Source organism: Aristolochia californica, unplaced genomic scaffold, assembly GCF_029961685.1.
Source record: "Aristolochia californica isolate CCGP_79_NKW_82.1479 unplaced genomic scaffold, dmAriCali1.0.hap1 SCAF_8, whole genome shotgun sequence".
NCBI lineage: Eukaryota > Viridiplantae > Streptophyta > Magnoliopsida > Piperales > Aristolochiaceae > Aristolochia > Aristolochia californica.
Window position 1 is genome coordinate 38,072,518 of NW_027182279.1, and position 23,709 is coordinate 38,096,226.

Here is a 23,709-nt window from a genome sequence, read left to right on the forward strand (position 1 = left end):
AGATGAGTTCATACTTGGTCTTTGTTTCCTCCAATCAGGTAATTACTGAGGAAATGTGAATGAGCCTAATCACTGGGCGACTGGTTCAAATCAAGCATCTGGAGGGGTACGAACACATTCTTTTAAAGTCTCCACCAAGTACCCAGATTTCAATTTACCGTGGAAGGAAAGATTCCCAACACAGTAACTATTATATCTGTATACCTTTTAGTCTACATTTTCAATTATCAGACAAGTGCATAGTAGAAAATGAAAGACCGGCTACCACTTACAAGTGAAATGTTAAGAACCCAGTTATCTACGGTCTGTGAAAAAAAATCTTACCAGCCCCATACAGGAGAACTCCGTCTCCCTGGTGGAGTCTTAAGGATAGCACTCACTTCTCCAATCGGATGGGGTTGCAGGAAATGCTGGTAACATGTTGTATGGTATGGTTGACAAAAAGCAGAGACCCACTGCGGAGTCGTCATAGCAGAGGTAAGGTTGAAAATGGGATGCTGGAGGTTCGACAAGATTGTTGTTTCTTCCACTGGATTGTGGACAAAATTGTAGCATTTGGATATAGGAGAAATCTCGTGTTTTCTGCCAATGTTCACAAGGAGTTGATTATGTAGCTTCTTGATAATAGGGAACTCCTGCAAGTTTTCCGAGGTCAAGAATCTGAACTGAAAGACATCTGCGCGTGCTCAGTGTCACGGTGCTCAAAATAGCATACCTTTGTGAGCTCAGTGAATGAACCATCAATTAAAGCATCAGGAAGAAATTCCGCCAGAAGCCCAATTCCCCTGTAAACGAATAAGAAAATGTTGGTCTCTAGTTATATCAATCCTAATGAGATGAGAAATTTCTTTAGGATGAAATTTCTTTAGGATGAGGATATTACCTAGGATCAATACAGAAAAGAATGTAGCACCTGATTATGTGGAAAAGGAGACGAGGAGACAAATCTTGGTGTACAGCCAGAAGAGTGACCTAAATAATGAAACAGTTGAAGAGAAAACGAACTTACATAATTTGAGGCTGCAACATAAAGTAATCTCGGAATAGCTTCAGAGCCAACGACACATACCAGATCTTTCAATGTTTGCAATAAATCTAGGAGTAATCTGTCATGCATACAATGAAAGATGTAATGCAACCCTATCATGTCCTGGAGAACTGCTTCAAGGATATGCATTGCAACCTAGAAGAGATCAATTTTTGTGAAGTTTTGGACTACATGACAAATTTCTCTGTATCACGAGGTCAAAGAAAAGAAAGCAGGCAGCAGTCATACCACTTTCGATAATTCATTCCCAAATTGTATTGCAAACAAACACGCATCAACTACGTCATTCTCAGTGACCCAATGAATAATTTGAGGCTCCCGAGCCTTCAAAAAATAATAATAATAATAATAATAAGAAATTTTAGTAGAATTTCCATATGGTAGCATGAGTTACAGATTACAAAAGCAGAATCAAATTGCAAGCACCTGGCATAGAATTCCAAGCACCGAAAGAGAGATTGCTTGCACATTCTTGAATGTCTCTTCTTGGCTTTTGAACATTATTAAAGGTATCAAGAAGTTTAGAACACCAGCTGTATTTTAGGAAAAAGAAATATTGAGCTGGTTAATGTGCATTTAAGAATCAAGCTTGAACATTAAAAAGTTATCACATTCTTGAAAGGCAAGTAGTATATAAAAATTGGAGAACATGGGATCTTACTATGTACGAATTTCTGCTTTATTTCACTGTTGGCTGCAATTGTCTGCAAGTTTTAGAAAACCTCATGAACATAAAAAGCGGATGCCGCAGGGAAAAATAAAAAACACCAGATTAAGAGTGAGGAAGTATACCTGGAGAAGGGTGAGAACATTGGCCAGTCGCTTAGAAGATCTTGCGTTAAGACTTCCATCGATCATCTTCCCGTAAAATGAGACAACCTCCTGTTCCAATACAATTATAAGAAAGCAATTCATTCCAACGGTATCGCATTTATGCTGATTAAAACAGATGAAGCATACAGAGGGACCTGTAACAATATCGTCATTGTCCCACAAGAATTGAATAGCAAGAATCCAGCTTTGTTGTAGTTCTCAGCATCTTCTTCCCTTTTCTGACACCAATAAATAAGGTGCAAACGGGTCAAAACCTACGCAATCTGATGAACCATTGATGTCCCAATAGAAACTTTAATAGGATGAAATAGAATGAGGACGAAGAGCAACCTTTCGAACTGACTTAAAGTGGAAGTCCACATAAGATGTTTAATCGATCCAAAAGGAAATTTGGTTATAATTGTTGGTAAAAAAATAATGAATCTGAAATCCTAAATATTGCATAACCTAATGTAAAATTATCATCAGAGAGTAGTATGACAAGTCCAAGAGCAACTAGGAAAAGTAACCTAACTAATTCAAAACAACACTACCAAGTGTTGAACTAGGAACTGTTTATCAGCACGGACAAATAATGGACAGCCAATTTCAAGTAACTGAACAATGGAACACTGCCACAGAAAAACTAAATTAGAATGCAGCCTTGATAAAGTTCAAAAGTACAAAATAAGGAAAAAATCAAATCAGCGAAAATTCATATCGGTCTCAAAAAAAGAAAAAAAAAGAAGGGAAAGCTAAATTAAATCAATAAAGGACGTCGTAAGCAAAAAAGGAAAAACAGAGGCCAGAGGTTCCAAGTGTAAGCAATGTGAATCATACATCTTCCAAGAACACGCCGAAATTTCCTAACGACCTCAACAGAGAAAGTTAAACAAATAAATTGCAAAATTAATAACCTCAATTGAGAACAAGCAAACTAGATCTACGAAATAACATCAATCATAAACTAGAGTGAAGCAGCAAGGAAGTATTCAAAATAAAAACACATAGACGAGTCAACGAAGAAAAAAAACCGAAAAATAAAGAAAACGAAAAAGAAACCTCGAGTAGAAAATTGCTGAGAGCTCGCAGTGCTGCTTCTCTGAAATTCATATCTTGAAGCTCCAGAATCACTTCCGGTATCGCCATCGGCTTCGCCATCCATCTCATTTTGTGCTTCCTAACTCCTCTTTTACGTTCCTTAAATGCCGAAAACTCTGACAAAATAGTCCTATTAAGGAAACTCAGAAAGAAAAGAGACCAAACGATCAATTGAATGGAAAAAACAGATTACAGAGGCGGACCTTGATCGATTATGGAATCATCCAGGAGATTAAGAGATCGTTCTTCCCACTGCTCTTCTTTCTTCCTCGGTGCTTCTTCGATCACCGCCATTTCGTTTTCCTCTTTCCTTACTCCGTACATTTTTAATTTTTTTCGTTTCTTTCGGAAGTTTTTCCTGGAGGAACAGAGAGCGCAGGCAGTTCAATTCAAAGGGTTCCACCGTTTTGGAGGGAGAACTGGGAAAGCGGTTAAATACAAGAGTGACAGATTGTACTCGCGGACGCTTGTTCAATTCCTTGTTGGGACAAATATCTACACGCGCCATTAAAGTGGGCCACGCCAAGATCCGCCTTTTAAACGCGGAGAGACAATGATTGGTCTTTTAGCAAAAGTCATTCAATTCGTGTGAGTGCCAATATTAACTTATTTTATTAAGAGGTTTGATGTTGTTTTCATTTCATCAAATCCTAGATCAAAATAATTGTCGTCTTGTTTAAGTCCAGGGTGGTTGACTCGGGCTCAAAAATCTGAGTCAGGTCAAGTTACCCAAATTCAGAGTGGGGCGATTCCATCCCTCTACCTGACTTGAGTGTCATACAAATCACGTTGATTCACCCCAGGTTGTGAGTTGACTCATCGAGTCATACAACAAAATGTCTTATACCCCAACATGTCATTGACAATACACCATTCGGTGTTTTCTGAATTCATATATAGCAGATCTTAGAAATCAGAGCAACTCACTAATCCATGTGGGATTATTTCTTAATACTAACTCAAGCCAAAAAATCTAAATTAGGTCAAGTTATTCAAAATTCAAAGTTGGTCTCTCGGCAATTCCATCTATCCACCTGACTTAAGTGTCTTACCAATACGAGTTGATTCACCCCTAGTTGTGAGTTGACCCGTCGAGTCATACGACAAAATGTCTTGGGCAATACATCATTCGGCATTTCGCTCACTAATCTATGTGGGACTATTCCTTAACACTCCTGGTTATTTGCCTGCCGTGATACCATGTTAAATTGGGTCTAACGCCCATCCAAAAATAACTAGCCAACATAGTAAATATCTTTTCCAACTAATAAACTCAAGATAACGGAGTCACTTACATTTGTTATTTTAAATCCATCGATATAAACTAATCAAATTGGCCCCGTGACAACCCAGAGCTTGTTTCAAAACCTGAACTGAATCTCGCAATCATATCACTGTGAGCAGCTGACATATGGTTGATGAGGGATCTCCCACCAGCAACGACAAATCTGCGCAGTTAATTTTCAGAAAGAAGGTCGTTTCCAACAATAGGCACAGCTCAGGAGGGAGACACGGATTGAAAGCCGAGGAAGAAGAGAGGACACTGATACTCCGCGGCCACAAGCGCGTAACCAACTCGCCCTAGAGAAAAGCCCGGCCATCTCTGGAAATAGGAGGGCATTCACCTTGTCGGCCTTATTAAAGGGAGCTACCTCCTCCCGGTCATGCCCGTCTTCTGCATTCTGCTTTAATCTGCGACTGGAGGTCCGAAAAGGTGCAAAGAGGGAAATAATTGACGCTTAGTCATGTTTATAGGCTTGTGAAGACCGCCGACTCTTTCTGTATAGTTTTTGTTTATAGTTTCCAGTAATTTGTTGAAGATGTCTTCATTACAAATGAGCTTGGAAGAGATCAAGAATGAGAATGTCGACCTTGTAAGAAGGATTTCATTCCAATATCTCCTTCTCGTTTCTGGAAATTTCCGGAGTTTGACTGATATGGTTCTGGTGTTTGGTGCGTCTGTCACAGGAGAAGATTCCGGTGGAGGAAGTATTCGAGCAACTAAAATGCACCAAACAAGGTCTGACCATGGACGAAGGGGAGCAAAGGATCCAAATTTTTGGCCCCAATAAGCTTGAGGAGAAAAAGGAGAGCAAATTGCTCAAGTTTCTGGGCTTCATGTGGAACCCTCTCTCATGGGTCATGGAGATCGCTGCTATAATGGCGATTGGTTTGGCCAATGGAGGGGTAGTTTTTTTTCTCTCAGTTTCTTTTAGCTCTTGCTACTTTCTTTTATTTAGTTTGTGCAATTGAAACTAATGTCGCTTCAAATGCAGGGCAAACCACCGGATTTCCCAGATTTTGTTGGTATTGTCGTCCTGTTGATCATCAACTCCACCATCAGCTTCATTGAAGAGAACAACGCAGGCAACGCTGCGGCAGCTCTCATGGCCGGTCTGGCTCCCAAGACTAAGGTCCTCCGCGACGGGCGGTGGGGAGAGCAAGAAGCTGCTATTCTGGTCCCAGGTGACATTATCAGCATAAAACTAGGCGACATTGTTCCTGCTGATTGTCGACTGCTCCAGGGGGATCCCCTCAAGATCGACCAATCCGCACTCACCGGCGAGTCCCTTCCGGTAACCAGACATCCCGGCGACGAGGTTTTCTCCGGTTCCACCTGCAAACAAGGTGAAATAGAGGCCATCGTCATTGCCACCGGTGTGCACACCTTCTTCGGCAAGGCTGCCCACCTTGTCGACAGCACTAATCAAGTCGGACATTTCCAGAAGGTGTATATAAATATGCAATGCAAGCTTCCTTCAATCCATGGAACGAAGATTTAATGGATTTGATCTTGGGTTATTACAGGTGCTTACGGCAATCGGCAACTTCTGCATTTGTTCGATAGCTTTTGGCATGCTGGTTGAGATCATCGTCATGTATCCGATCCAACACAGAAAATACAGGGATGGAATTGACAACTTGTTGGTGCTGCTCATTGGTGGAATCCCCATTGCCATGCCCACTGTGCTATCAGTTACCATGGCTATTGGGTCGCACAGACTATCGGAGCAGGGAGCCATTACTAAGAGGATGACGGCCATCGAGGAGATGGCTGGCATGGACGTCTTATGCAGCGACAAGACGGGGACCCTCACTCTCAACAAGCTCACTGTGGATAAGAGCATCATCGAGTTGTTTGTCAAGGATGTAGACACGGACGAGGCAGTTCTTTTGTCAGCGAGAGCATCCAGAGTGGAGAACCAAGATGCCATCGATACTTCCATTGTCGGAATGCTAGCGGATCCTAAGGAGGTAAAAAGACTAAAAATAAGCTTTTAACATTACATTGTTCTCTGATGATCATTCCTCATGGGTTGATCCTCATTCCACCATTGCAGGCCAGAGCAGGAATTCAAGAAGTTCATTTTCTTCCATTCAACCCCGTCGAGAAGCGCACTGCTATTACCTACATTACCCCCGATGGTACCTGGCATCGTGTTAGCAAAGGAGCACCTGAACAGGTGATCAAAGATCTTGCTGCTTCTTTCGCTAGCATTTGATGATTGGATGAAAAATAAAAATAAAAAAAATACTAATTCGTTCTCCTACCAGATTGTTGAATTATGCAACCTCAGGGGCGAGGCGGAGAAGAAGATCCATGCAATCATTGATAAATTTGCAGAGAGGGGACTGAGGGCACTGGGGCTGGCCAGGCAAACGGTGCCGGAAGCAAACAAAGAGAGTGCAGGAACGCCATGGCAATTCGTCGCTCTCTTGCCTCTGTTCGATCCTCCAAGACATGACAGTGCAGAGACCATCCGCAGGGCTTTGAACCTCGGCGTCAATGTGAAAATGATCACCGGTGACCAACTGGCCATCGCAAAGGAAACTGGACGCCGCCTTGGCATGGGCACCAACATGTACCCTTCGTCCTCTCTCCTCGGCCAAAGCAAGGACGAGTCCATCGCTACCATCCCCGTCGAAGAACTCATCGAGAAGGCTGATGGGTTCGCCGGAGTCTTCCCGGAGCACAAGTACGAGATCGTGAAAAAGTTGCAAGAGCGTAAGCACATCTGCGGTATGACTGGGGATGGAGTGAACGACGCCCCCGCCTTGAAGCGAGCGGATATCGGTATTGCTGTCGACGACGCCACTGATGCTGCCAGGGGCGCTTCAGACATCGTCTTAACTGAACCTGGGCTGAGCGTCATCGTGAGCGCAGTCCTTACCAGCAGGGCCATCTTCCAGAGGATGAAGAACTATACCATCTACGCCGTATCCATCACCATTAGGATCGTGTTGGGTTTCATGCTTATTGCCCTCATCTGGAAGTTCGATTTCTCGCCCTTCATGGTGCTCATCATTGCCATCCTCAACGACGGAACCATCATGACGATCTCCAAGGACAGGGTTAAGCCATCCCCCATCCCTGATTCCTGGAAACTCAACGAAATTTTTGCTACTGGAATCATCCTCGGCACTTACCAGGCTATAATGACTGTCGTCTTCTTCTGGCTTGCCCATGATTCTGACTTCTTCACTGTAAAAATCCAGATTATCTCAATTTCTTTCTTCAACGATGGCACGGAAAATTGATCATCAAACTGAAGTAAAGAAATTCTTACATGTTTTGGGAATTGGATGCAGAATACATTCGGAGTGAGGTCACTGAAGGGCAGCACATACGAGTTAATGGCAATTTTGTATCTTCAAGTGAGTATCATCAGCCAGGCACTGATCTTCGTCACTCGATCACGGAGCTGGTCATTCATTGAACGACCTGGCTTCCTTCTCGTCGGTGCCTTCTTTGTAGCGCAACTGGTAAGAGGCAATTTCGTTCATTTGTTCATCGATCATTCCATAAGAATCGATTAAAAACGAAATTCAGAAACTGATCAGATATGGATTGTGGTGACTTATTTGATCTCCTAGGTTGCAACTTTGATTGCGGTTTATGCCGATTGGGAGTTCGCCAAGATGAAAGGCATTGGCTGGGGATGGGCTGGGGTTATCTGGCTCTACACCATCGTCACCTACATTCCCCTTGACATCCTCAAGTTCATCATCCGATTCGGACTCAGCGGCAAGGCCTGGGATAATCTCCTTCAGAACAAGGTACTCGAGTCATAAAAAGTTCTGCTACACACCATAGAATAACAACTGAAACTGACTGGGCATCTCTAATGGTGATTAACAGACGGCGTTCACAACCAAGAAAGATTATGGAAGGGAAGAGAGGGAGGCTCAATGGGCATTGGCACAAAGGACACTCCATGGGCTGCAGCCAGCCAGCACTAGCGACCTTTTCAGCGACAAGAACAGTTACAGAGAACTATCTGAGATTGCCGAGCAAGCTAAAAGACGTGCCGAGGTTGCCAGGTACAGATCGAGACGATAAACAAAATGAAAATCCTTCTCTCAGAACTTTTTCTTTTTTGAGGCAAAAAAACTGATTCTGTGACAATGTCTTTCAGGCTGAGGGAGCTTCACACACTCAAGGGGCACGTAGAATCAGTGGTGAAGTTGAAGGGACTGGACATTGAGACTATCCAGCAACATTACACAGTTTAAGAGTGGAAGAGAAGAAGAGATCAGAAAGAGATGACTTCTCCTTTTTTTTTTTTTTTTGTTCTTTCTCAGTCTATTCTTTGTAATTAGCAAGTTGCAATAAATAAGCCTGTGTTTGTTATCCATGCTGAAGTTGTATAGCAAGTGAACAGTCGTCATTTATCATGAAAAAAATCAATTAAGCAAGCATTTGGATTAAGGCTCTCCCTTCTCCTCATTTTCTCTTCTTGCTTAGTCTCTCTCTTCTTCTCCCCTAACTTCTCACACTCTCATCAACTTTCATCATCATCTTCTTCTACCTTCTTCTCTCTCGTTATTCTTTGTCTAAACACTAAATTATATGGATAAAGCTCTATAATTTACATGGTATCAGAGCAGGGGTTCGGGGCTATAAATTTTAGCTGCTCAAAGCTTTCATTGGTTGCATGGAAGGCGATATGAGTGCTACAAGGAGCTTCGGTGGTTGGACAAGAATAGCGTGTATCTTCATCTAAAAAGATAGGTTTTTTTGTTTCTCTTTGTTCTACCTTAGAGCATCCCTTGCCTGTTTGTTTCTTTTTATGTTTTTGTGCGAGTTTGTTTGCATGCACATTAAAACCCAAGTGGCATGCATACTCTGGTGATTTTTTCAAGTTGTTGAAACCTGGCCTTATTGCCTTTGATTCGAAATGAAATTTCCTTTTGAATTACAGCCTTAAGTCTCTCTTGTTTGGCTTGTTTTTTCACTAGTTCCTCATAAAACACTAAGTTAGGGTTTGAGTCAACTACTATCTCTTGAATGAAAATTCTGGATGCTTTGGATATTTTGGTATTCTCCCTAGTTTCATACCGGTACCCAGACGAGTCTTCAATTGTTTTTTCTTTTTCTAGTTAAGTGAAGGCTGCTACATTCCTTGTGCCCTTCTTGTTCTTAACTTAGAAATCAATCTTTGGAGTCTTTTCTATTCAATATGGCATAATCTTTACAAATTCCTCCTTAGAGTTTGGTAAGTTAAAACATATTTCTTAAGGATCGCTATTGTTCCTCTCAACCAAGTTCCAAATTACCTCTCTTGGGCTTAGTTTGTAAAAGGTTTTTGATAACCGTGATTTCGATGACTACCTCACTGTACCTCCTCCCACAACTATGAGGAATATGCCGACTACAAAAAGTGGCTAAAGGAAGATACTTTGGTAATCAGTTGATTGATAAATAGCATGGAGGTAGTTAATGCAAATAATATTCTGCACTTAGGCACAAATATGGGACACCTATGCAAAGTCATTTTTAATTTCTGATAGCCTTTAGAAATTTATGATATTTTTTAGGCCATGTACAACACCAAGTAAAGAGACAACCTTAATATTTTATTTTTTTATTATTTTTTTCAAAATTCTTAGTGTTCTTGTAAGACTGGAAGCTCACATTACCTTATTGAGTTGACATTGTAATTAAGCAAAAGCAACGTGAGAGAGCTTGACCATATGCTTGAAGGGGGAAATTTTTCTCTTTTGGAGCTCTCTCTCTCTCTCTCTCTCTCTCTCTCTCTCTCCCACGTGCAACCTTCTTCTCAACCTTAAGCTATCAGTCTTCCTTCCTTCACCTCTTCTTTCTTCCTTCTCTTTCTTTTCACCTAACTATGCCTTCTACATGTCAATACCCTAGAATTTAATATGGTATCAAAGCAGGGGGTTCTAGGGCCTTAATTGAATGCTCTTATTGAAAATTTGGATGCATGAGAAGACATCTTATGGTTGCTATACCAAGTGAAGCACCTAAGTTGATAAATGCTACTACAACTCTAAAGTTCGTGTGTTACCTCTTGAGATAAAGTTCAAATTGTATTCCTATAAAAGGGTACTTTTTATGTTCAAATTGTGTCTTTTTCTTCCATGCATGTTAAAATCAGCTCTTCATGCACATCTAGAGGTATTGATTTGAATTTTTTTTTTTTTCATCAAAACTATGCAAATCATAGCATAGTTAGAATCATTAAATTGCCCATTAAAATTCAATCATTCCTATTAAATTTCAGGAAATAATTTTGAAACTTTTACAAGTTTTTCATATTTTCTAAAGTTGAAACTCTAATTTAGGATTTGGAGTTTTTATTTTTTTTCAATTTTTATTTGCATTGGTATTGGATTTGTTATGATAAGTAATTTCCTATATACTTGGAATCTTATAGTTGTTTCCTTCTTTTAAAATTAAAAACATAAAAAATGTCTTTTTTCTCATCCATATCCTTCTAATAGATGTGCAAAGGTCTGCCTTTATTCCCTCTTTGATCTAACTTTTGAAGGTTCCTCAATTCTCTATTGAGTGTCAAACTCACAAGTTCTCTTATTCATCATAATTACTCATTCGTTATCCTTGTCACATATCTATTTGTGTGATTGTTTTTTAAATGAATACTTGCTATTTGGAATCCTAAATGCCATCTCCAAATATGGCTGAAGGGTTCTTCCTTCCATGATTTTGGGAAAAAAATATTTTTTTAAATTACCTCTATTCTATTAAAAGGTGCTTCAAATTATTCTTCTGGGTCCCAATTAGTCAAGAAGTTCCTCATTCTTCGAGAGTTGGTTGATCACCTAAGAAAGTCTCCTCCCTCCTTTAATGAGGAAGATGCTAACTACAAGAGGTGGCTCAAGGAAGATACATTAGTAATCAATTGGATGATAAATAGTATGAAAGAACTTACCTCTTTGTCATTGAGTACGAAAGCGTTCGAGCCAATTTGACATTTCTTCACAAAGATCAGGCTCTTTGACTAGAGTCCTCTTTATAGCCATCATTTTGGTCCGAACCATGGTGATATTTCGATTTTGGTGAAGAAGGGGTGAAAGTAGAGAGTTTAGCCTTGGATTTGAATGAGGGATTCCTCGAAAATCGAATGACAGGAGCTTTGAAGACAATGAAGCACTAAGAATAGGTAGGGTTTGAGTTTGAGAATGATTTGGAGTGAAGAGACTAAGGCAGAATTCATTTGAAACTTTTTAACTTCTCACCTTGCATCATGAATGATCGATCGTTTTGTTTCGATTGATCAATGTACTATGCAAAGTAACAAAAGTGGAAACTTTTGATTTCCACTTCACTCTTATGACACTACTAATGTGGGATGTTTTCTTTAAACTCATGTTTTTCAGCCTAAGTGGATCAAGGTGGGTTGCACATGCCTAGTCTTCCTAGAAGCTTTGAGAATCGACCATATCCTAATGACTTTGTAAAAATATCCACCAGTTGATTTCAATGGGAACAAATTCAATTCTAATTACCTTGGTTTGAACCAACTCTATAATGAAATGATGTCTTATTTCTATTTGTTTTGATCGAGAGTGGTGAATCGGGTTCTTACTTAGACTTATGACACTTATATTGTGACAATGTACTGGAATTTGTTTTTGCTCTAAACTATAATCATCTAGTTGTTGTTTCATCCAAAGAAGTTGAACACAACAACCTCCACAAGCAATTTATTCAGCCTCGGTGGTGGATAGTGCAATTGAGTGTTGTTTATAAGAAAACTATGAGACAAACATATTTGTAAGTAATTGGCAACTACCACTCGTACTCTTTTTGTCAAAATTTCAACTGGAAAAATCAACATCGGAGTAACCTACTAGATCAATGGCTAATGATTTTGAGTACCAAAGACCTAAGTTTGGTGTTCCAAGTAGATAACGAAAAATTCATTTCATTGCCACTAAGTGATATTCTCTAGGCTCGAATTGAAATCTAGCACATAGGCATATCAAGATCATTATATTTGGTCTTCTTGTTGAAGGGTAAAAGTAGGGAATCTATCATGCTTCTATATAGGTTTTTATCTATGGCCCTACTGGAGTTGTTCGAGTCAAGTTTCAAGGACGACCTCTTGGGTTCTAGATGAACCTTTCACAAAAGAAAAATACAATGAAAGGATAAAACAACTTACATCCTTTGACAGTTAAAGAGTACCTTCACCTTGAAATATCCAAACCTCTAGCTTTGTCGCATAATTTAAATGTAGGAGCTTATCTAATGCATATGCAAAGGAGAGGAATGGAGGAAAGAGTGTGGGAATTTAAAAAAAGTATGCTTACTCTTTCTCTCAAAAACCCTATGAGAAGATTTTCAAGGATTTGAGAATAAATGTTGAAGAACATGCCATAAATGCTCATTAATTTCTCAATGGGAGGTTTGGTGGGTATTTATAAGTTTTCCAAGCCAAATTAACCCTTTTTTGCCCGTTTGCGAAAATCAATGTTTACATTGATTGATCTCTGTAAAGTGACTGATCGATCTATCAAGTGTAACAACTATTTTTATATTAGAATGTGTCTTACTGTTGATGGTATGATTGATCAATATCTTCCCGTTGGGTTTGCCATTTTAATTTGATTGATCAATGCCAATGTATGATTGATTGATCAGAAACCCCCTACAGTGCATTACAAGTATGATTGATTAGTGAACTTCACATGTTCGATCATGCTTTATCTCCCTAATTCAAAAAGTTGTATATTATCGATCGATCATGTATGTTGATTGACCAATTAAGGTAAAATTTACTTGCAAATCATGCTTTATAACACAGTTTGGCCATGTTCAGGATGATTGATCATACTTTATAATCTTGGCCTGTGCATTTTTGGATTGTCAGTATTAACAGATGTTGATCGATCATTCTTGTGGTGGTTCAACTAATTTGACTTTGAAAGCATGAGAATGAATGACCCTAATTGTTTCTAAGATGTTTGAATTATGTATATGTTGATTTTAAAACATGTATGAATACAACATATATCTTAAAGCTCCAAATTTGCATTGTACCTCAAATCGAAAGAGTTGGACAACTCTCTTTTACATAAACTAAGTTTTGACATATCTCAGTAAATCCTAAACCCTAGTCTTCACACTGTCTCCATCTTCCAATGGTACTTCTTCAAGATTTGACTTTCAATGATGCTTGAGGACTTTGAGAAGTTTGATTCGTTTTGATACTTTAGACCTTGAAATGAATGTAGCTTGAAGGAAAAATATCTGAAATACTTAATTAAAAATTTTCAGCTCTATTAAATTTTGTTATCATCAAAATTAATAAGGGAGTCAACAACACCTGTGTTATGTTTTACTCTGGTTCTGATAATTTACAAAGACTCTATGATGTTTTTCTAACAATGTATAATACTAACCATGATGGTAATCTCATTGAATACTAGCCTAGTTTCATGGTTTCTTGCAAAAATACAGTTAGCTTAGCTCTATTCCACATATGTTTTAGTTTAGGAAAGTCGAAGAGAGGCTTTGGTTGGGGCTATCTACTTAGCCAACCTATAGTCATATATTGATGTGGTAAAGACACAAGTTATAAGTTCAACCACAAAACTCTCCTTTGATGACATTTGTGCCACTATGCTCTAGATTCCAGCCAAACAAGCAGATTTGAAAATATATTTGGTTAAGAGTTTAGCCATGCTCAGTCAAGGTAGACGATAGAATTTCTTAGGTAAAGGTTGGGGTAGGAGTTAGTTCGACGTAGAAGAAGAGGCATGAAATATGGAGATACATCCAAAAATCAGGTTACCGCTCATGTTTTCTCCTTTTGTGGATTGAACAATCACCTAGTAGATAGATATTGGAAGTTTCATGGAAAAGCAGCCAACATGAATCAAATGGCTGATGCTCTAGAGACTAAGGAAACTAGAACTTCTTCTAACAAGAGTTCCAAGACTCTTATAGATGAATATTATGAGATTCTTAAAAAACTTAAGAATATGTTGGTTACCTCCTAGTGCTACCATTGTCATTATAGATATGTATTTTTCTCTTTCATGTTCTAGTACTTCACCTTGGATTCTTGATTTAGAAGCCTCTAAATACCTCATTGAAACAATTGGTATTATTTTCTCCATCTCCTTGTCCTACTGACCAGTTTGTCTTAATTGCTGATGGTTCTAATACTAAGGTTCAAGACGTAGGTTGTTCTTCACCTTCTCCATCATTTCCTATGTCTATTGTTTTGTTTGTTCCACATTTTTTCTTAAATCTGATGTCAGTGAGTCAAATTACAAAAAGACTCAAATGTTTCATTACCTTTTATCCCACTTATTGTGTTTTTCAGCACAACTACGCCGAGCAGGTGATTGGTGGTGCCATAAAAGAGGAGGCCTGTACTTATTTCAGCATTAACAATTTCTTCACAACAAACTCTACAATGGCACAATTGGTTGCGCTATCCTTCATTACCTATGTTACAAGAGTTAGTCCCATCTTTGAAATCTATTTCTAGTTTACAATGTGAGTTTTGTCAGTTGGGTAAGCAACATAAGAGTGTTTTTCCTTCTCATTCTAAGAGGAATAGTTCTAGTCATTTTTCTCTTTTTCAATCTGATGTATGGGGCCCAATACAAGTTCCTAATATTTCTCAGTTAAAGTATTTTGTCATTTTTTTGGGTGATTATAATCGAGTCATGTGGTTGTACTAAATAAAAGATAGATTTGAAGTTTTTCCTATATTTTACTCTTTTTATCATATGGTTGAGACTTAATTATAGCAAAAGATTCAACTTTTTTGTGTTGATCATGCAAAAAGATACTTGTCGTCTTAGTTGCACTCCTTTTGAAATAAAAAATGCATGATTCATCAAATATTGTGTGCATATATTCCCCAGCAGAATGTGGTAGCAGAGTAGAAAAATAGACATTTACTAGAAGTTGCTTGACCTTTACTTTTATCCATGAATGTTCCTTAGTTCTATTGGCCACATGCTATTTTTTTTGCTTCTTATCTTAACCAATTGCCCACCAATGTTTTTCACAATAAATCACCTTTCATGTCTCTATTCCAAAAAGAAATTTTTTTTCTCTTTCTGCTCGAGTATCTAGGTGCACCTATTTTGTTCATAACTTATTACAAAACTAGAATAAATTTGTTTCCAAATCTTTTAAGTGCATATTCTTAGGTTATTCTAGGAATAAAAAAGGATATATTTTTTTTTATCATCCTTCTTCTTACAAACCTTTATTTTTGCTGATGTTACCTTTTTTGACGATCCACCTTTTTACTGTAATGTGTCTGCTCCTCCTAAGTTTGAATCTTCTATCGGTATGCCCTTACCAACCCATCTTGCATTCACCAAAGCCACCATTGTTGGATCCTCTTTCTCCATTGACTGACCAATCATTTGTTCCATCTCCTGATCCAAAGGCTAGTGATTCTCATTCTTCTCATATTATTTTTAGTCCTCCATATGATACCCATCCGATTTCAATCCGTAAAAAATATCATTCTTGTGTTCAACATCAATCCTCTACCTCTTATCCTATTTCCAACTTTATTTCTACTTACCACCTCTCCTTCGAATGTAGTTATTTTCTATCGGCATTGCCTACTTTGTCAATTCTTGAATCATGAAGAGGCTCTACAACATCCAAGTAGGGAAAACTGCCATGGAAAAGGAAATGACAACCATGTATCATAATCAGACTTGAGACAAATTCTTTGTCTACTAAAAACTCATGGGTTGTCAATGGGTTTTTACAATGAAGAATAATCTGAATGACAGTCATGCTCACCTTAAAGCCAAGTTAGTTGCTAAAGGGTTCACTTAGACTTATTGTATTGATTATGAGGAGAGTTTCTCTCTTGTTACTATTGTGCGAGTTCTTATATCTCTTGCTACAAATTTCCATTAGTCTCATCATCAACTTGATGTCAAAAATGAATTTCTTCATGGTAGTCTTTTTGAGGAAGTGTATATGGTTCAATCACCTGAGTTTGTGGTTGAAGGGGAGAAAGTGTGTAACCTAAAAAAATTCAACTTATGGGCTCAAACAATCACCACAAGTTTGGTTTGATAAATTTAGCAAGGTGGTTTCAGATTTAGTTATAAAAAGTATGAGATGGATCACTTGGTGTTTGTTAAATATACTAATAAAAGAGTTGTTCTTATGACACTGTATGTGGATGATATTATTAGCAATGGATGTGATAAGAGTAGCATTTGTCAAATTAAAGAAGGATTGGGTAATGTTTCTTTGTATTGAAGTGTTATAGTCACAACATGACATTGTTTTATTGTAAAGGAAGTATGTGTTGGTTTTACTTGAATAGATTTGGATGCTTAGTTTTTTACCTCTTGAATCCCCAATGGATTCAAATATGAATTTGTGTGTAAGGCTTGGTAATGAGGTAGATGTTGGTAGATTTCAAAGGCTGGATGGTAGGTTGGTTTATTTAATAGTTACTAGACTAGATATTTCATTCGCTATATGAGTGTTATTAGTCAGTTTTTGTACAAGTCTAAACTCTCTCACTAGAAAGCGCTCAAATGGATTTTGAGATATTTAAAGAAGAACCCATGACAACTATTAGTTTATAACAATCATGGACACATCAATGTTGAAGGTTTTTTTTATGCAATTTCGGTAGGCTCTTCTGATGATAGAAAGTCCACTTCTAGTTATTGTACAACAATTGGTGGAAATTTAGCTACTTGACACATGTTAAATAGCAGATATAGAAGAGTCTTACATGAGTCTCATAGTAAGAAGTCTCATAGAGCCAGAATTAATATTGTAGAGTCCTATAGGAGTTTCACAAAAGAGTCTTATTTAAAGGTATTTTAGTTATGCTAGTCTTCTATTTATGTTCAATTGTTCAATTATTTTAGGACTTATCTTTTACTATTTAACTTTGAGTGCAACTGGGATAAGGGTAGTATAATTGTAATGGAATTCAACTTGTTTCCTTTATTATCAATAGAGGCTCATTGTACTCAAATTATGTCAAGTCAATGAAGTATTTCTCTTTTCAGAAATTTAACACAGTATTAGAGCCAGATTATTTGAGTTGACTTGGTCAACCCATAAAGATAATGTGATCCTTTTATTATCTATCATCTCTAGTAGTTTAGGTTCATCTTTTATCTTTTTTCTTTCTTTTCTATCCTAGTACCTGTTGTTTTCTTAGCGCTTGCACCTCCATAATGAACTTTTCATATTTCAAATTATATATTGATATAAATTTCTCCGCGTCTATTTTCTAATGCAATTTTTTTTTTTTGGAAATTGGAGTTTTCTATAAAGAGAAATCAATATTTGAAGCAGCAAAGATCAGATTGCAAGAGAGTTTTGAGTAGCAGTGAAAAAAATTCAATTTTAGAGTCATTTTATGCCATCAAGAATGAGACTTTATATGAAGAATAATATGTCAAAAGATATATCTATAAGTCTATTTTCTTACCTATCAAAATAATTCTCAATTTGAGTTTTTAAGAGGGACATAACAATATTGGAAGAGTCAATGGTCATGCTGGCTAGAGAAGAAAGAGTACTTAGTACGATCAGATTATTGAGTAAAACATTTATCGAATTATTTATCTCAAAATAATTTTATTTATGAATAAATATTACACGTGAATGAAATTTATCACAGTTTATTTTAATGAGAAGAAATTTTCATATCAATTTGATCTATATGTAAGTAGACATTCACATTAGAGTAGACAACCATAAAGCTATAGAATGAAGAAAATATAGAGATCATAACATATTCAATAATGACGTTTTTATGTCAAATTATGCATCAAATTAAATATTTTCGAGTCTAATTTCTTATGAAAGAAACTGTTTATGATTATGATCTATATTGTGGGAGGTATTGATATCAGAAGTACTAAAGGTCAGTTCTGCCGAAAATCTCTCTTTTTTCCTATTTTCTCTCATATTATCTTTCCATTTATTGGCATGAATTGAGTTTCTTCGCCTAGAATACTAGTTTTTTAGCCAAATTTCTCTTCTAATCAAAGAGTTTTGGTTAGAAATAATCATTCCATGATTTGTCCGTGCAAGGTACACAAAAATCTCATGCTTCGATGTTGTTTTCAAGTTTTACATTTTGTTACTTGATTGTGTATCTTAATCATTGTCAATCCAAAAATTGTGGTCAGCACAAAAAAAAATTATACTTGATTAAATTTATTTAAGTTTTCTTATTATAGTCTCCCCTAGTTTTTCAATAAAAAAATTCTTATTCTATATTCGTTTGAAAGTATGAGCGTTGCATAGTCGCCTCCTTCCAGTTAAAGTTGTTTTCCTCTAGTGTTTCTTCAGTTTATCTTCTTGTGCCCAACATCTAACTTAAGTCAAGTATTGTATTTGTCACCCAAATAGTGATTTGTGTTTGAGCTACCCTTAAAAATGAGTAGTCTCTTTGTTAAAACCTAAAATTGGGTCATTTTTCTGTGTTTAAAATAGAGCGGAGTGTGTTTTAAATTATGATTGTTTTGACTAGTGTATGGAGCTTTGTCATATGACTAAGAGTGATTTTCTTCTCTTACATTGTGTTTTCTTCAAGATTGATCTCTATGTTCTTCTTATCCTTAACTTGAAGGGGAGAAGTAGAAGAATAAGTACAAGAAAGAGGTATTTTGTTTCACATGTTTTTTCTGTGACCAAAATATTCGAGAAAGGGAAAGAACAAATGATGAAGATTTAACATCTATAAAAAATTTAGCCAATAAAGATTGAAGACCAAAATCATTTCATAGCAAGTTGAAGTTATAAACTCCAACTTGAGAGGGAGTGTTGAAGAGAAAATATGGAAGAGTCTTACATGACTCTTATAGTAAGAAATCTCACAAAGCTAGAATTAATATGATGGAGTCATAGGAGTCTCATAGGAGGAGGTAGCTAAGTACAAAATTGAATTTCAAAATTCAAGCTCATGCATAGTTATGTAAACAATTTGAAGATCTCAAAGTAAAACATCTCTAGTTCAAATTTAATTGACCAAAATGAATCAAACAATTTTAAAGTAAGTGTTTGTTGAAACTTGAAATTGAAAATTTAGCCCCTAATATTGAATAAATACGCAAATGTGACAACTATTCCTATTTCTAGAATAATTGATATGATTTCAATGCCCTTGAGCAATTATTCTAACAAGGATAAAGCTAAGTAAAAAAATGTCAAAATAATTGTGCAAAAATACTTAGCTCGTTTGAAGAGTGGCTTTCCAAAATCGAAATTCAAACCTCAATTTTGATTTCAAAGTGTGAATGAGCTCAAGAGTGGTCATGGAATCCTTAACAGTTAAAATTATAAAATTTTGAGTGAAAATAGTTTAAATAAACGAGTTCTCAACATTCACAAAAGAGGTATTTTATCCTTTTGTAAAACTCAATAGAATCATGACCAAAAATTATGAAAAAAAAGTACTTTTTTTTTTGAGAACTGCTAATCACATGGATAGGTTACTTACAAAATTTGGAGACTTATCTTAACTGAATTGAAACCTTAAATTTCCTCTAACTCTTTTGGGTTGCATCGTGCGAACACATGGGGGGCTATTAGAATAGTCTTCTATATACTCAGCCTTTTTTGCTTCTTTAGTTGTTCAACCATTTTTAACTGGTCATTTGAATACTCAATCCAATTATACTTCACCAATAGTTTGTCTCTCTCATAGTCGCTTGAATGGATCCTTGACGATTGAATGATCTTCTTGGTCATGCCTTATTCACTTGTTTTCTTGTTTGGCTTCTTCTGGGCTTACCACTTAAAAGTATTGGCAAACATGCCTAAGTAAAGAGCTTTCTCTCTCCTAGTTAGTCAAATGGTTGGCTTCACACTATTCAAATGGATGGTTTTGCCTAGTTGAACATCGTTTTGTACATTTTGACGTTGGCCTTGACAATTGTTTCCCAAGAGCTTTCTTTTTTGTTCGATCAAACGAGTCTTGCTAAGTTGTTTAGATCATGTTCTTTTTGCCTTGAGCATTTGTAACCTTTTTTGATGGGTTGTTCCAAAATTTCTTGGTTGGTCAAATAGCTATGCTACAAGAGCTCGTTTAGGGAGAGTCACACACAAGTGAGTGGCACCTCCTCTCACATTGTTCTTCCACTGGTCTCATCTCTCTAAAATCCATGTTGCATTTTGATTGTTCGGATCTCCCTGATATTGTGATTGTTTAATTGCTCATTCTTTTTCACTTTGTTAACTATTAGTGGACTAAACCACTATCCCAAGTCAATGGTAGGGTTAGTTTTCATAATATTACACACAATAACCTAAATTAGATTTTTTCAATGATTTTTATTTTTAAATTAATTAAAATTATTTTCTAAAAGAAAGCAACAAAGAGATGAATTAAGGAACTTTTGCTACCAACTTAGGTATGTTATAGTGATGCATTTTTTAGTCTAGAACTTCACAACCCTGGGAAATTATAAACAAATAAAAAATCTAGAGGAAAAATGTCTAGCTTGTTTTAAATTTAATTAATGAGGCACTATAGTTAACAAACATAGTAGAATAAAAAAACTCAAGAACTTTTGCAAACTAGTTAGCTAGATCGGTTTCCCCTAGCCCACCCTTCTTCTTTTTTTGTCGGTGATGAACTGAACCCCCCACCCCCACTCCACCCTTTGTATTTTTTTTTTTTTTTAAATTATATTTAAATTTTTGTATATAACAACTTGATAATAATATCATACCAATTCAATCGGAAAAGAAAAATTGTGGTTAAATCAATTAACCCAGGCTTGGCTGCTTAACCGAATTGATTTGCGAAGAAACTCATTTTGATGGGAAGTGACAGAAATGAGTAAGATTAATTGGTTTTAATTATTTGATGACCATATGAGTACTTGTTTCATTCATAACCGGCAAGCTGGTGACATAAGAAAATTAAAATATTAAATTATAAATTATACATAAGAAAGGTTTTTTAAAAGTAAATATTTTTTAAGATATAATTAAGTGATAAACTTGTAACCCAACTTGATCCATAAACAGTTGAGCATTTATGCCCCTTAAATTTAAGACCACTTGAGTCGCGGGTCAATTAGGGTGGACTCAGGTTCAACCCGACCCAAGGGCCCAAGCGTGGACCACAAAATTTCATAAAATAACAGTAAAAACGAACAACTTCCATTTCTCTAACTAACAACATCAAAAAGGGTCAAAAAGGTAAAAATTAATTTTAAAAAATTACATTTTTAGCCTCCGAACAAGAATTAATGACCGTCAACAAAGACGATGGGATGTATCCCTTGAGAGCATTCGTTAATGGCGTCCACGCCGCTTAATTTTGAAAAGCTAAAAACATTAAAAAAAAAAAAGGGTGAACAATGAAGTCTCAGAGAAGAGATTTGAGCGATCGGGCTTTTCTGGGCTTCCTCGATCGATTCTTGTAATCGGCATCATCGTCGTCGTCTTCGTAGTCATCATGGCCATTATCGACATCACCAGCAACTTCTTCATGTGCATCATCCGCGTCCTCATCAACAACATCATCATCATCATCATCAGCGTCGGCGTTGTTACCATCATGGGTCGGAGACGCCGGTGTGGCAGCCGCCGGAGCGGTCGCCGGTGTTTCGTCCACATCCGACCCCCTTCGCCTCCGCCAGCGCGGCCCGAAACCAGAATAGTAGTAGAAGTCCGACACGGAAGTGGTGGACGACCTCTTACCGCGGATACGGCGGTACTCTTCCCCTGCCGCGTCGGGTTTACGGAAGGATTCGTAGCGGTAGCAGCGTTTGAGTGTTAAGTGGTGCTCGCAGAGCGAATGCCCTTCTTTCGCCTCTTTGCCGCATTTCCACCCCTTGCTGCCGGTCTTCCGGCACATAATCTTCTCCTTGTCACGACATTCAATCTTTTCCTCTTTCCCTTCGATCAATTTCTTCCGCGGAGACGCTCTGCAAAATACTCCAGCTTGTGAATTGAAGAATTTTGACTTCGATAATTTTCTAGTTAGGCTGCGGATAAAAGCGAGGAAAACCCTAATGTAATGGGCAAGAAGCACAAGGTCTGGAGCTGCTGGGAATCATCACTGACCTCTCATATTCAACAACCTTCTCATCTCTTTCGTCTTCCCCGTCCTGCATAAATCCACACCATTCTTTCTCATGTTCCAAACCCAGAATAAAATATCATAAGCAAATAGAGAAAACCTAGAAATCTAATTCATTTCACTCGACAGGAAGACTGTCCTAATCCATAGCGTAAGTGTTCTCGAATCCCAATCCCAGCTGCACAAAGAAAACCAACAGCACGCCCACAATCGAGAGAAAAAAACCCTAGAACCAGAAAGTTCAAAATGCAGGAAGATAATCCATTTCCGTGACGGCGGCAGGCTACGAATTTGAAGATCCGTGAAACGAAGACAAAACAAGATTGGGCCGTATAAATTTGAAACTTACCTCAGCTTCTTTCAGTTGAGATTGGGGCGTGAAGGTCATCACATCCCATGGTGACCGGTTCAGCTCGCACACATGCGTCTCGACCTTGGCCTGCAGCGCTGGAATGATGGGCGGAGAAGCGGCGCAGGCGGCGGCGGCTGCTATCTTAGCGAACTTACGAATCCTCATGCGTGGTCGGCGTCGGGAGAGATCAGCTTCTGCCTCTTCTTCTCCTCGTCGCTTCCCCGCTTCGGCTCTCTTCGTTTCTGTGTTGCAGATCTCGCCAAAACACGCGAATGAGGGTTTTCTTTTCTCTTCCTCTCCGTTCATTTTTATTAGTCTCGCTTTTTTAATTGACAAAACTGCCCACGTAATTCTTTTCTATTACAAAAACAACCCTCTTCTCGTCTGAAGTCACTTCAAGATATGACACGTGGCAGAAATTCAGCCCTTTAACTACCAAAATGTGATGTCTGGGCCCACCATATTGAAGACGTAAATGAACGGTTCCGATCAATCGTGACATCTGTGGCACGAAAACGCGAGCTTTGGTAGTGTGAGCACCCGCGTGCTCGCAAGTGTAATTTGGTAGTTTTACAGGAACCGGAGCAGTATTCTTTAGAGCCCCTGCGGCTACAAAAGCAGGCCGAGGGCACTTCTCTGTTATCTAATGACGTTATTACCCTCATTGCAACAAACAAAACCCACATCAATCCCAGATGTATGACATGCTCAAACGTGACCGGTTTCTCAATCGCGCGAGTGATGTGCTCTGGTTGAGAGGACCCACGTTCCAGCCAATGACATAGCGAGTACCGGCGATGAACTCAGCCTCGGCCAGTAGTACTTTTGGCGGGAGATTCGATTCTTTTTTTGTAAAAGATTCATATTTTATAAACAAAAGAAAAGGGGTTTTCAATTATCTCATTATCTCAAATCGGACGGCTGGGGTCGTTTAGAATATCCTCCCTTGACACGTAGGAGATGACACGTGCGACGGGCTACCTACTTAACTATCATTAACTGCCATGGGTTTCGACGTTTTGTAGTTGTGAATTCGAACTGAGGGTATTTTGGTCAAA

General features: G+C 37.9%; 2 protein-coding genes and 1 pseudogene across 2 annotated transcripts; 1 reads left to right on the forward strand and 2 right to left on the reverse strand.

The window, feature by feature from the left end:
* Nucleotides 1-320: 320 nt before the first annotated feature.
* On the reverse strand, nt 321-4,098 carry LOC137938473 (cell differentiation protein rcd1-like; annotated as a pseudogene).
* A 684-nt stretch (nt 4,099-4,782) lies between these two features.
* Nucleotides 4,783-8,476, forward strand: LOC137938165 (plasma membrane ATPase 4-like). Its single transcript, XM_068783152.1, has 10 exons — nt 4,783-4,836; nt 4,931-5,149; nt 5,239-5,691; nt 5,771-6,217; nt 6,304-6,426; nt 6,518-7,447; nt 7,553-7,726; nt 7,838-8,020; nt 8,103-8,284; nt 8,380-8,476. The coding sequence occupies exons 1-10, from the start codon at nt 4,783-4,785 to the stop codon at nt 8,474-8,476; spliced, it is 2,862 nt and encodes a 953-aa protein (XP_068639253.1).
* A 13,014-nt stretch (nt 8,477-21,490) lies between these two features.
* Nucleotides 21,491-22,914, reverse strand: LOC137938131 (uncharacterized). The gene is made up of 3 exons (XM_068783119.1): nt 22,649-22,914; nt 22,284-22,327; nt 21,491-22,144 (listed from the first exon to the last, which is right to left on the reverse strand). The coding sequence occupies exons 1-3, from the start codon at nt 22,814-22,816 to the stop codon at nt 21,583-21,585; spliced, it is 774 nt and encodes a 257-aa protein (XP_068639220.1). The 5' UTR covers nt 22,817-22,914; the 3' UTR covers nt 21,491-21,582.
* Nucleotides 22,915-23,709: the final 795 nt, after the last annotated feature.